Source organism: Emydura macquarii, unplaced genomic scaffold, assembly GCF_026122565.2.
Source record: "Emydura macquarii macquarii isolate MOO-44397 ecotype Brisbane River unplaced genomic scaffold, CSIRO-AGI_Emac_v2 contig_705, whole genome shotgun sequence".
Lineage (NCBI taxonomy): Eukaryota > Metazoa > Chordata > Testudines > Chelidae > Emydura > Emydura macquarii.
In genome coordinates, this window is record NW_027130842.1 from 12481908 (window position 1) to 12496815 (window position 14908).

The 14908-nt window shown below is 40.6% G+C and overlaps 1 protein-coding gene across 2 annotated transcripts in view; it reads right to left on the reverse strand.

Moving 5' to 3' along the window:
• The window catches only part of SYNE1 (spectrin repeat containing nuclear envelope protein 1), a 458068-nt gene that overhangs the window by 22491 nt on the left and 420669 nt on the right, over positions 1 to 14908 (reverse strand). For both annotated transcript variants that reach the window (XM_067542425.1, XM_067542426.1), the window contains 4 exons: positions 5479 to 5666; positions 4215 to 4365; positions 784 to 966; positions 216 to 353 (listed from right to left, as the gene is read on the reverse strand). In XM_067542425.1, coding sequence (XP_067398526.1) covers positions 216 to 353; positions 784 to 966; positions 4215 to 4365; positions 5479 to 5666 — 660 coding nt within the window. The remainder of the gene's footprint in view (positions 1 to 215; positions 354 to 783; positions 967 to 4214; positions 4366 to 5478; positions 5667 to 14908) is intronic.

Below are 14908 nucleotides of genomic sequence, written 5' to 3' on the forward strand. Positions count from 1 at the left end.
GCCCCATATGCAGCCATATGTGGGCATACCTTTGCTATGTCACTGGAACCCTAACACACACTAATGATCTTGTTTTATAGTGTCAGTTCTGTGGCAGAGCCCATGTGCTGGGAATAAAGGGTTTTCATCACACATCACTTTTCATGGAACACTTCTTACGCTCTCATTTCCTATTTGAGTATTTCTGATGCCACAGACTGGTTGGCCTCCCATACCTTCAGTTGCTTTATCTTTGCTTGGACATCGCACTCTGAGAAGTGTTCAATATTGGTCAACTGCAGATCCATCTCTGTTAGCCAGACCAGAATGCTGTCACGTGCTGTCTCAAACTCCTCACGCTGGCCAATAAAATGCTGAAAAAACAAAAGGGGGAAAAACCCCCAAACAATATGAGGCTTCCACAGAAGTTAGTTTTCACTTCCTTATCTTCGGAGCCTGACTGAAACGAGTACACTTTCTTCATTCATCTCCTCTATGCTCTTTCAAGTTCCCACTTCAGTACCATTGTGCCTCTAACTGCGACTGGCAGAGTTACAAAAGTTCAGCTGCAAGCATTCTTGTTCTTCTCTTCTAAGGGGGAGTGAGACACCTAGGCCCAACTCTACATCTTCCTGCAGCCTATGATTTAACTGCTTTAGACAGAGCACCCATGAAATCATCACAAATATAATTTAAAGAACCCAGCCAAAGAGAAAACTTGCATGGGCTTGAAAAGTCAAAAGCTCCCAATATCCCCCATACACACAGTCTAGTTCGGAAAGAGAATGGCTTGACAATGAATACTTTTAGCCTGCGTAGGATGGAAGTGACTCGCTTTTGCAAGTTGTCCCATCTCTGGTTTCCTTCATGGACCATCTGTTTGAGGCTGCAAGCAGAGTCAGTGCGGTTCTCTCGGGCCAGGCGGCGGTACTGTTTATTAATCAGTTCCAGCTGTGTCAGACTTTCATGCACTTGTCGCTGGAAGGCCTAAAACAGCAATGGGAACAACAAAAGACACTATCAGAGGGTCAGCTCCTGCAATTGGTAAATGTAAATGGTCTCTCGGTTTGTTCTTGTCTTTGGCTCCAATCCTGAAATTAGATCTCCATGGGCAGACACTTTGGGAAGCCCCACTGACTCCACCATGGGTGTAAATATTTGTTGGTACTGACCTGATTGTAGGATTGGGGCCTTTTGATTGGGATGAGCAAAGAGAAATGTTGGGGTTTACAAAAATCAATAAATGGCAGTAAGGAACAGGCATTTTAGTTGGACTGCTCCTATCACAATGACAACGGCAAGCACAATTTTTATTCCGAGAATGGGGTACTCTCCTTTCTTGCCTGTGCAATCTTTTATCTGTGCATTTTACAACATGGAGTGTGTAAATTCTGAAACAGATTAAAAGTCTCTTAAAATGTTACATTAAAGGGTTGACTATGATATTGATTCATTTGATTTCATGTTATGCCATGGGTTACAAACAAACAAGCACTGTAAATGGTGATGTCAAATTTTTAATGACATCAAAGCAAGAATTCGTATGGTTTTATAGGTTTTTTTTAAGCCAAAATGAATCTATTTAGTACTACCATGTGGCAGATGAAGAGAAGTCTTGGAATGAATAATAATTGTGAATTTGCTTTGACAGTATTCCAGGCACCTTTTATTCATCGTCAATATCACAGGTATATGAATGATTTTTATTTCTACAAATAACCACAGAGAAAGAAATTTTGTGAATATTTATATAAATCTCTATTTGAGCAAATGGCCATGCAGCAAGTGACTTATTTTATTCCTTTTCCAGGTTATAAACGTTTCAGTCATCCAATTCGGAAACAGAAACAATACCATGTGACTTAGCTAATCAAATTGTGTGAATAGCAAATACTCAAAAGCTAGTCATAGTAAGAAACTTGTGAGCAATTCATAGGCTTGAATTTTTTCACAAATTTATTGTTCAATTTCTCAAAAGCAAAGTTTTTTTTGCTGATAACTCATGAACAGAGAAAAGGAGCTAAATGTGTTGAATATTTCACTCAGCTGCATTCGGGACACAGGTGGTTTAAAGGAACTGATGAAAAAGAGGTGAATTGACTTTGGTTCCAGATCACAGTTCTGCGAGTTTGCATTGCGAGTAGCATTAGTTATTAAAAAAGTGACAAATGACAATTAGAGAAGGGGGAGAAATGCAACCCGAATACATGAATGAAAAAATAAATGAATAAATGAAAATTCATCATCAGCATCAGCTATGTGGAGGCCTCAATCCTGCCCCATGTCAGAGTGCTTGTTAATTAAAAGTGAAAATAAGCACTTTTGTGCAATGAAGCCACAGACAGAGCTAAAGGAGCTAGTTTGAAACAATCGAATACACTGAAGGGTCCTTGTCACTATAATTACAAAAAACTGCCAATAAATAAGAAAGCTTACAAGTGGTTCTGTAATTGGAGCAAGAAGCAGACTCTCTCATGGAAGAGGCATAAATCTGACCACTGATTTACTACTTTCTCAGAAGATTAAAGCTTGTAATGTACAACTTTTTGTAAATTTACAGTTCCACCTCACCTGTTAAGTCTTGTTAAGCAAAAGAACAATTGCGTATGTTTTCCAATTTTCAATTCAGCTACATAGTAATTCATTTATGTTTGCATTACAGCCTCAGTGAAATACTGGACTACAGTGTGATTTTGTATAATGGAGTTCATAACATACTGGATGACTAAAAGCTTTCTAATGTGCTTTGCTAGAATTCTTAAGGATTTAATCCTATTGGTATTGGCATGGATAGGAGAATAAAATTAGGAAAAAAGTAGTTACAATCTGAAGGAACTCACTTTTCTACCTCTGGTCAGGGTTCACCCCACGTGAAAACTAATTTTGGACTTACATCCCTATCTTGACATGATAGTAGCTGTATGTACATGCAGATGTACCAATTTAAACAGGAGTAGGAGACTAAAAGGTAAACTGGTTCCTGAAGGACTGCTTGACTTAGATCTCAGATATTCTCTTTTTCTGCAGTGTAAGCTCCATGTATCTGTGTATGTAAGTTGGAGGATAAAGACAGTGTATAGAGGGTGACAGACTGAGAAAGCATACGCAGAGAAAGGCTTTGGGCTAAGTCAGGTCAGCTGTGAACATTAGAGACAGCTGAGATATGCATGGTAGTCTCTCACATACAGTAATTTACCAAACATGACTTAGACCCTTGTCACTGAATGGAGGGAGGATGGAATGAATGGGCAGAAAGACTGCAAACAGAATACTGATTTTCCAGATAAATCATAGCCTTTACATGAATATTCTATGGTGGCCTTTGACGTCACTAAAATTAAGAGATCTGGCAGTGTTTCAGTAATGAACCCCGACCATAGTTTCCAGAGGTTTGTACATGGGTAATAAAAACTGAGCCTGGTTGAAGCATTCCAAAGCCTAAGCCCAAAGAATTTATTTTCTTGTGTTCACAATTAGGAAAGAAAACTGAAACTAACTCACCTGAACAGCCCCCAAAAAGTTCCATTTATTTACATACCACACCATCAGGTGTGTTACAGGTGACAAACACTGATGAGTTAAATAACCATAACATAGCTAAGCCCTAGCTAATGCCCCATCCCTGCTAAAACTTATACACATGCTAAGTGTTTAGCAGTCTGTGTGTCGTCCCAATGATATCGAAGGGAATATTCACATTCATAAAGTTATTTGCGACCGTAAGTGTTTGCAGGATCAGGATCTAAGATGGCAATATAGAAACACTTTCCAAATATTTGAAGAGCATAAACATGAAGAAGGAGAGGTGTTATTTAATGTGATAGCATACAAGAAGTCATAGCCGGGAGCAATGGGATGTACTATAGGAAAAGAAAACATGTGGGGAGTACACAGTCTGCAAAGACAAATGGTAGAAGGATTTGGAACATTTAAAAATTACAGTGGACAAAGCCTGGACAATGTACTGTAGAGAAAAATCCTGCACTGATAGTATGATAGACTGGATGATATAGTATGTCTTTGCCTACATCTCTATAACCATATATCTCAAGCCTCTGTCATTTTTTTCTTTTAAAAAATGCTAGTGGGGGCAGCTGCAAAATCATCAACTCTTCTATATGGTGTGTGTGTGTGTGTGCGCGTGTGTGTTTTGAGCAACTTGTGTACTGAAAGGAGAACCAGCTGGCTGCTGTAATAGGATCTGGAGATATTAAATTTCAAACATAATAAGTTACCTCAAATTTCTTTAGCTCTTCCTTGGCAACCGTATACAGCACACCAGAGGAGCTAGGAAAGGCAGCTGTCCTCTCAGAAATTTTCAGCCAGTCTTCAAAGCGAGAATAGTCATCTAAGAACTTTTGCCACAGCCGCCATGTCTCTTCAATTCTGTGACAGAAAATGGAAAATGAGGGTACTTTTAGATTTGAGGTCATTTGACCTGCATTGCTCTGCCTGATCATAAGCTACAATAGGGAACCAGGGCTGCACTGAACAATAATTGGCTCTTAACCAATTGCAAGGTTGATTGCAAGGTTGATAAATGGACAACATAAATGGCTGGTTGATTCCAGTTTAAGCTGGAATAAGACAGCAATGTTTTTTCATGTGTGCTGCAAATCCTCATTTAGAATTGATATAAAAAGAACATTACGAGCTGTAATAGGAGTTCTAAAAATTTGGCCAATTGCTTAGGAGATTCAAAAATGTAGTCTCAATGCATACAAATGCCACATAGTCGAATGTTCTAGAGACAACATTCAACTGCTGAATCAAACCATTCCTTTGGGAAACCAAGATGTGGCAGCACAAATTGTCAAACTTTCCAGGGCAACCCAGCCAGGAGCATGTACGGTACTGTTGCTGTTTAAAAAACAAACATTAAAATGACTTTAAATATATCTGTCATAAATTACTTTAAATTAATATAAGGATGTGGCAACATTCTTTTTTTGCATTCATCAATAAAACAATCCAGAGTGCTAGTTCCAAGAATAGCTACTGTAATAAGTTTTTGTAACAATGTATTTTTAAAAAAAATGAAATAAGTAACTGAGAAAACCCCTCATTTCAGCTGATTAAAAACAATGTTGTTATAATGAGACATGTAGCAGAAATGTAATTCATGCCCTGATCCTGCAGTTCAATGGACATTCTTCTGTAGGGTGACCAGATGTCCCGATTTTATAAGGATGGTCCCAATATTTGGGGCTTTTTCTTATATAAGGTCTTATTATCCCCCACTCCGTGCCAATTTTTTATATTTGCTATCTGGTCACCCTAGACTTCTGGGACTGTACATAACCCCAGTGACCTTAATATGATTCCAAACAAGTGCAGACTCCTGCTTGTGCAGATCACCTTGCAGAAGCAGGGATTTGGTCTGCTTTTAAGTATGGAGAATATTTTCTCAGGTAAGAGAAATATATGAGAAATAGCAACTTTCTTCCAGACTGAAACATTTGGGGAATCTCTTGGGTTTTACGGGTATTTTGTGCTTACTTAAGTCGCCTTTCCATTGACATTGCACAGATGTTTCTCCATCTTCTGTCCAGATTCCGGGTGGCCTGCTGGATGGAGTCGCACTCTGTTTCTGTGGCACAAGCATCGCAATCATGGAGAAGCACCTCACACAGGTTGAGAACAGATGCAACTCCAGTGCTGTGTTTCTCTATGTCCCTTTGGAGTTCCTGCAGGTTAAGAAATAAAACCTTAAATGCGTAAGACAAACCAGGTGCTCCTTGAAAATATGTAGTCTCTTTCAGCCATTAAAAATAATGTAAAATAAAAAGCCAGGCAAGCTCACAAGAATCAGGGATGAATGAGTATTAAAACACCCAACCTCCATGGGCATTGCTGCAATCTTGCTCATAAACAAGTAGGTTAGTAGCAGGAGGAGACAGTACAGAGCCACCCAGTACTTGAGATAACCTGTAACTAGAAGACAGATCCTCATCTGGTGTGAATTGTCATGGCTTCACAGCAGCCAATGGCTGAGGATCTAGCCCAGAGTACTGAAATACCATGAAAGTTTTGTCTCAAGAGCATTTATTATCACTGCCAAATTACGATGGAACTGTTTACTTTTCCATTTCCCTCTGGGCGCATACAATAGAAGTTCAGATGAGAAAAAAAGTGACAGCCAATAGGGACAGAAGCACACAAAGCAGGGATGACTGAACTGGGGGCAAGTAGGTAAAATGGAGCCCAGACAGGGCCATCCCTCTTTCATCACCAGATCTGTGCAGGAGAGATCCCGACACTCGGGGGGCTCTAGGACCCAGATCTGCATAGGCTTGGGAGAAAACTGCAGCGAGAAGCTAGTCAGAAACTCCAGCCAGCAGGAGCAGAAGCACCCAACACAAGGACCTGTGGACCTTCAGAGAACCTTCTACAGTTTTCACTGAACTTTCTCTGCCCTGTGCTGATTGGCTGTTTGTTCCAACCCCACCCCTCTCGTACTGTCTCTTCAGCTTAGCATCACTCCACACCTGGCCTCCTCCCTCTGACCTATCCCTTTTCTTTCAATTTAGCTTAGCCCCTCCTAAATAGCCCTCTCCAAAATCATGAAACTAACAAGCCATTTGTCACCATCACATTGTTCACTATGCTTGTGTGTTCTACCCATTCCCCCACCCTGCATCTGTCTTGGCTGTTCAGTCTGTAAACTGACAGGGACCATCTACTAGATGTGTTTGTTTGGTGCCTAGCAGAGTGTGGCCCCATTTTTGGCTGGCCCTTAGGCACCATTGTAATCGATGAAGAAGATGAAGATGAAGAAGAATGTGTGTTAGCATGTGTTGAGCACCTGCAGGAATCTGGATGGAAGAGAATATATGAATAAATATGAGGTCGACAAGTGTCTGCACTGGAGCCTCTCTGGAAAGCATGGATTTAAACAACATGAGCACCAAATTGACAGCACCCTAGAGAACAAAGAAGCTAAGATTTTATGGGATCTGGCAATTGTCATAGACTGAATGGCGCAGGCAAATAGTACAGGCACAGCAGCTGTAGTAAAGAAGATGGAAGAGATCATGTTGATTGATATTGCCATACCAGTGTAGAGAGAGAGACAAAAAAGAAATGAGAAGAGAAGATGGAAAAGTATGAAGAACTCTGCCACAAAGTGGAACGATTACAAAAAACAGAGCAAAGATGATCCCAGTGATTACTGAACACTTGGAGTAATCCCTCAGGGTACAAATGAGCAGCTCAAGAACATGTTAGGAGTGCAAGACATCATGATCAGTGACCTCCAGAAGACAGCACTCTTAGAGACACTGAGAAGTTTTAAGAAAAGTCAAAGGAGAATCAGTACATGTGTGTATCTAAAATACTGAAGCTCTGCAAAGGGCTTAACAAAAAATTTCTGACTACCCAAATTTACAGAGTCTGTTCATGGTCAGGATTTATTGGCGACTCCTGGGGATAAATTTTAAGACAGTAGCTTTCCCCTGTTTATGCTTAAATATCTTGTATGTTGTGAAGGCTATTTCTCAATAAAAACCCATCCCTGTGATGTCATACTGAGGAATAATAATGGCAGGAAAAATAAATATGCTCCACTGTACGGAAGACATTCATCCTACTATACTGTTTTCTCTTCTAATTCTATTCTTCCCTAAGTCATGAGGGTGTCTCTTGACATGTCCTGCTGATGGGGCAGTAGTAGCATATATATATAGCAGCATATCTTTAATATGAAATATTGTTTTCCTCTCAGCTGGTCCAATGATAACTTTATTTTTAATTGGGGCTGGCAGGGGAAAATAGAGGACAAAAGTGGCCTTCCACATAAGTTTCATGGCTATGGAAAGAAAAAGCAGTTCACCTAGTGTCAACACATTTATAGCATCTAAAGAGTCTATGTCCATCCCATTCTAATAAATTAGAAGAGGGGAATTTCTAAATTTATCCTTAAATTGGTTAGTTTTCCAACTCTACACATCTATAATAAAATCCACAACAAAAACGAAGACGACTCTAGAGACATGGGGACAACATGGGTAAGGAATCAGCATGGGTTCATGGAAAATAGATCCTGTCAAACTAAACTTTTTAAAAATAAGATTACAAGTTTGGTGGATAAAGGAAATAGTGCTGATGTAATACACAGACTTGGAACCATATGACATTTTGATCAAATTAACATGCTACAGATTAAATGGATTAAAAACTGGCTAACTGATAGATCTCACAATACAGCTGTAAATGGGGAATCACCATCAAGTGGGTGTATTTCTACTGGAGTCCCACAGGGATCAGTTCTTGACCCTACACTATCTAACATTTTTATCAATAATCTAAAAGAAAACATGAAACCATCATTGATAAAGCGTGCATGTGACAGAAAAATTGGGGGGATGGTAAATAATGAAGACAAGTCACTGATACAGAGCAATCTGGATTGCTTAGTACACTGGGACAAGCAAACAAGGTGTCTTTTAATATGGCTAAATATAAGTGCGTACATATAGGAACAAAGAATGAAGGCCACACTTACAATGGGGGATTCTATCCTGGGAAGCAGAGACTCTGGAAAAAGATTTGGGGGCCAAGGTGGATAATCAGAGGAACAAGAGCTCTCAGTGTGATGCTGTGGCCAAAAGGGTTAATGCGATCCTTGGATGCATAAACTGGGGAATCCTGAGTAGGAGTAAAGAGGTTATGTTACCTCTGTATTTCACACTGGTGAGATTGCTGCTAGTGTACTGTGTCCAGTTCTGGTGTCCACAGTGGATGTTGATAAGTTTCAGCGAAAAGTCATAAGAATGATTAAAGGATTAGCAAACACACATTACTGTGATAAACTAAATAGACTGAGCTCCCTAAATCTAACAAAAAGAAGGTTAAGGGATGACTTGAATAGAGTTTATAAGTACCTACTCTGACGGTATGGAGAACGTCTAGGGTACTGCCTGGGAGCTGGGATATCACTGAGCCCTGTCTGACCATTGAGATGCTGTGATAAGCCACAAACCTCTAACAGGTATGGCACTTACACAGCCATCCACAGGAAGGGACCACACCCATCTTAGTTCAAGGAATGCTTTCTAGCTGCTCATGAACCAACAACAGCACCAGGGACCTGTGATTACACCATCTAACCCTGGTCAAAAAGCCTGACCAGTAGAGATTATTATCCAGTCTGCCCTTCGCTTGAAGTGGAAAGAATGTGCACCAGCTTTTGTTACTGAGCAGTTTGTCTAAACACTTCACTCAAAAACCCCCTGGTTGGGAATAAACTTGTTTAATGTTTTATAACTACAGGAAAATAGATTTTAAGTGATTGTAAGTGGCAAATGTAAAGACAACAAAAATAGTTACCAAATGAAAAACATAAGATTGCAGTCTAAATTCTACACACCACCAATATTTGAATTAGCAATGTCTCACCTTTGTTAGCTGGTATAAGCCATTTCTTAAACACAGACTTGGCAACCTTCCCTGCCTGGGACTCCCCTCCTCTCTCCCCTGCCCTTTCAAAGTCTTTTTGTCTTCCAGATGATCCTTCAGGGCTAGTTTACAATACACTTTTGTTGACCAATGTCAGCTTTTTGCAACAAAACAGTGGTGGTCTACACACTGCAATCCCCCCGCTTCGCCATCCCAACTCTTCTGATTCTGAGACAAAATAAAACCAACTCGATGAGAGGCGTAGAGCTTTTTGGCCAAACTTTTAGTGACAAAGCATCAGTGTGCTTGGTTATGTCACGGTAAATGGCCTCCAGAAGGTGTCCCACAATGCCCATCCTGACCGCTCTGTCCATCATTTTCAAATGTTGCCCTGCGGCCATCTGCCCCTCCCCTTTTAACAGCCTGGGAATCTTTGAAATTCCGCATCCTCCTTGGTCGGCATGAAGAGCTCACATCGCATCTTTCCAACTGACCATGGCAATTCCACACACCAAATGCTCTCTTGCTTAGAGCACACTGGAGCTTCTGGATCTGATCAGCATTTGGGGAGAGGAGTCTGTGCAGTTCCAGCTCCACTCCAGCTGAAGGAACTTTGATATCTACAGTCAGATTTCTTGTGACATGGTGTTCCTGAAGATGCATGCATTCCTTGACCAACCCATGTTGATGTCCATGAAATGCCCACGGTGATCCACAAGTGTCTGCATACCATAGAGAAGTACCCCTTTCTATTGATGTACTCCATTGTAAGATGGTCTGAGGCCTAATTGGGATGTGTGTGCCATCTATCACCCAACCATGGTTAGGGAATCACATTGCTGTAAAGCCATTCACTATTTCACATACATTTCCAAGAGTCTCAGTCCTTCGTAGCAGAATGTAATTAATGGCCCTGCACACTTGTGATAACACAGCTCCAATGGTGGACTTCCCCACTCCAAACTGATTAGTGACCATCCAGTAGAAGCCTGGAGTGGCCAGTTTCCACATGGCAATCACTACTTGCTTCTCCACTGAAATGACAGCTTTCCTTCTGGTGTCCTTGGGCCACAGGGCAGGGGTGAGCTCTGCATAGCGTTTCATGAAGGTGGCTCTGCACATTCGAAAGTTCTGCAGCCACTGCTCGTCATCTCAGACCTGCATAACAATGCGATCCCACAACTCAGTGCTTGTTTCACACACCCAAAAGCGGCGGTCCACCGTGTGCAGATGCTTCGTGAACGCAAACAGTAATGCAATGCTACTTGTTCACATGGCGCACAGCGGGTCAGGCGCTTCAGACTTCTGTTCCAATTGGGAGCTCATGATATACTGCATGAGCAGCTGTGATGCATTCAGAACACTGACAACAATGGAGAGCAATGCAGGATCCATCCTTTGAGCTAGAGATGGCGGGTGCACAGGAAACTGGGGCCGTTGAAAAATGCCGTGAAACGCAGTCAAAATCCCATAGAATGACAGGACAGAAATCACTGCATCATTGGACATTAAGCCCGCACCCAGGATGTGCTTTGATCCTTTTTGCCTTCCCACAATTCCTAGCGGCACAACCAAGGTGGCAAGTTGCACAGTGGGATTGCTGCCCAGAGTGCACTGCTCTCACTAAGAATGCTAGAGCACCATGGGTAGACACGCTTCAGCAACACGAGAGCTATGTGAACAGGCACAAGAGTCACAATTACAGCGCTTTTTATTCATCGCTGTAACTTGCGTCGATAACGCTCTCTAGTGTAGACAATGCCTCAGGTGTTGAGATGCGGAGAGAGAGAAACAAATGAGGATATCATGTTCCCCCTTTTATAGTCTGTTTCGGCTTGCTAGAGCAATCCATGCATGTGGTGGCTGCTTCCCATTGTTCAAGAAACCCCACTGTGAACTTACTTCCTACAGGGAAGCCTTCACTGTAAGCAATTCCTGGTAGTGGAATCTTTCCTTGATGGCAGATTAGTACATCTGGCCACTTCATTATTGTGCCTGAAAAGCTGATTTAGGTGGTTCCCACATCACAACATGTTGTAGTAGCATTTACCACAATATTTTATAGCTTCACATACTATGGTAACACATATCAGTTGGATTGCATTAATATTTAGCAGATCAAGACTTTTAAAATAATGCCAAACAAGGCATACCTTCTACAGAACACATAACTACATGACATTGGTGAATACGGGATTTTTTGGGGTGTTATTTTCAGACACAGGTTGTCACATCTACATGGGGCACAAATATTTGATAATGGGCTCTTCAATCTGGTAGACAAATGTACAATACGATCCAATAGCTAGAAGATGAAGCTAGACACATTCAGACTGGAATTAAGGCGTAAATTTTTAAAATTGAGGACATTGGAACAATTTGCCAAGGGTCATACTGGATTCTCCACCACTGGCAATTTTAAAATCAAGACTGGATTTTTCTTCTGAAAGATATGCTTTAGGAATTATTTTCAGGAAGTTCTATGGACTGTGTTATACAGGAGGTCACACTAGATTATCACAATGGTCCCTTCTGGCTTCGAAATCTTTGAATCTACAAAATGGCACATTTTGCTTCAAGTCATTAAAAACAATTTCTCAGTCTAACATACATATATATATATATATATATATATATATATATATATATATAGCTGAAATGCTTTAGGGCTATATAAAAACATTCTAATAAATGGGGGAAGTTGGATAAGTGAGGGAGTTATTGGAGTTATTTAATTTAACTTAATTTAACAGATTAATCTAAAACTCCTTGTCTGAAACAGGGTTTTACAATATACAAAAGTAAAATGAACTTGTTTCAGCAGTCCTTTCTCATGCTACGATAATGAGAAAATGTTGTCTATATATGGGTTTCCAGCAGGTTTTATTTTCCTGCTGACTCAGAGTCAACATGGAAGTTACTGTCATTCTGTTATTTCACAGGCCATAAAATTTCTGGGAGATGAAGTCTCATGAGATGATCCTGACTTGGATGATTATAAGAACGAGTATTCTGTCTTCCAGAAATTTACTCACAAGACCGTCTTTCAGGGACTTTTGGTCTGTATGATATACCAAGCTAAGTCACTAATACTTGGGGATTTTTTGTTTTTTCCCCCCTCAAACACCACACTTTGGTCTCAAGTTTGAGAACAGATTAGAAGCTATAATTTTGACCACCGCTGCTGCATTAGAAATTGCTTGAATGTCAGTCCAAATCTTGGATAAGTAGCCTCTCAACAGGTTATCTATCTTTGCTGAAATCTCTCTTGGGGTCTCAGCAGCTTTGACAAGTCTAACAAGTTCTAGTGCTTCCCCAGGGTTGATTGGGCCTTGGTGCTCAGAAGAGGATCAGTAAGTCCCCACATTCTGGGGATATCAGGTGTGGGGAAAACCCTGGAGGACACAGTTTGAACAAAGAAGCATTCCAAGGGCTCAGACACCAAGGTAATGGGTGCAGTGCTAAGATGTAAATAGAATCAACTCAAAGTTCAGAGCTCATAAGAAAGAATGTAAGACATAAGCCTTTTCCCCACAAGATGAAAATATCAAAAGGTGTGTGACTAGTTGGAGAGGGAAACAAATAGGGGGCAAAGGAAGGACCTCAACAGGTTTAGATGCAATTGGATCAGAATCTGAACTTTGATGAAAGTATCAAAACTTTCTGTTCACCTACCACTAATTCTGGCTAGTCTGCACAAAACTCATGATCCGCATTAAAGCAGGCTTCCCAGATAGATTAAGGCTATGAATAAACTTGCAACAAAATCCCAGTGGGCAGAAAATAAAAAACATCTTCCTTGTCAAGGCTAATCTTCTGTCTGCAAACACACGCATTCACAATTCATCATTCCAGAAACTTCTCAAATGTACAGAAAGTACTGTTCAATTATATCTTCTGTCCTGGATGACATTTCAGAATCTTTTCTTCTTGAACCTAAGTGAAGGTTTTTCTTCTGGCCTTTACAAAATGGGCAACATATCCACAGGTCTTATTTTCCATGCCCAACATTTTCTATTCAGTGGATGTTGTGTGGGAAGTTTAAGGAGTGTGCTGACTTGATATGTGCATACAGCAACTACCTAGCTGCCAAGACTATGTTGCACATTCCAAATCAGTGCGGTGACTTCCACATCAAGCTTGCTACAGTATGGTCTTTTACAACATTTTATTGCATGTTTCCTGAGGTCATTTATTTTATAGCAGCAGATAGATTGGAAGAATTCCAACATCTCAAGACCAATTAGAATAGCAAGGTCCCAGGATTCTGTAACACTATTATAGCAAACTGGAAATTCTTTGTTAGCTTTATTTTTAAAATGGAGCTTTTTAGTGAAAATGAATGTCAGAGTCAGTTCAATAGCACTTCTACTGTTTATTTAAATATTAAATTTCCCAGAGAGCATGGAATTAGGATAGCCACATTTATTGGGTTTTTTTCCTATGAGGCTTTTCAGTAAAATAGTTAACAATGTTGACTTTCTAATTGGCATCTTTGGGTTTCAGATTTCATACCCTATTCATACCACACCTCTCAGAGTCATTGTTTCAGAACGCCTAGAGGCTCAAGAAAAGAAAGATGTATTGGTTCCATTTTCAAGGTTTTCTTTGCAACTTGGGGGGCTAGAAGGCAATTTAAAAAGAACAAGAACTGAAAGCTGAGATTTTTTAGTACAGTTCCACACCATGATGTGGATTCTGCAGTAAATTTTGTGGCTGTGGACTTGTAGATTACATGGGGACCAGCGAATACAGAACCAACCATTTGCTCACAAATTTGGTCAAATGGACGTAGATCTTGCTTCCTCCCCTGGGACTTCCTCAGCTGTATTATTCTTCTGCACATAGCATAACCCAGAATCACCTTGTTGAGAAGGAACCCAAACACGAGTCAGATGTTGCCATGAATTTCATGAATGTTTTGCTGGAAATCAATCCATAGAGGAACACAGCAGTGTTTTTAAATTCCAGTCTGCATCCATAAATCATTTAGTATACATTTACTTTTCCTTCTAACTGTTTTTACTTCCATAAGGGTTAGTTGCTGATCTGCCAGTAGCACCAGCAATCCCCACTAGTATTGCAGAAAATTTCAGCTCATATTTCCTAACAGTGTCTTCACCCCTGGGAGTACTACCAAGCACATGCATGGTATAGAACAACTATGCACACCATTTGCATCATCCTCAAGGATTGTATTGCTCAGGTATGATCCTCTTTATTACTAATCTCAACTGCTTGGTTTTCATGGCTTTTTGCCCCCCGCTAGGCACTAGTGTAAATTTTCCCACTCTGCCCGGTCTGATGCTACAAACTTTTGCTTTCTCCATGTTCATTAGTGAGTGCACGCCTCTGTAAGATTTGGTCAACTCACATCAACTGTACCATTTTCTGCTTCTTTATGCCACATGTAGTCTTCAGCTCTTTATCATCTCAACAATGCACTTCTGTCTTTTTCCAGTAAAAGAGAGAGAATCCAAAAAAATTAGGGCTGGAAGGGACCTCTCCAGAGGGCAGCTAGTCCACCCCCTGC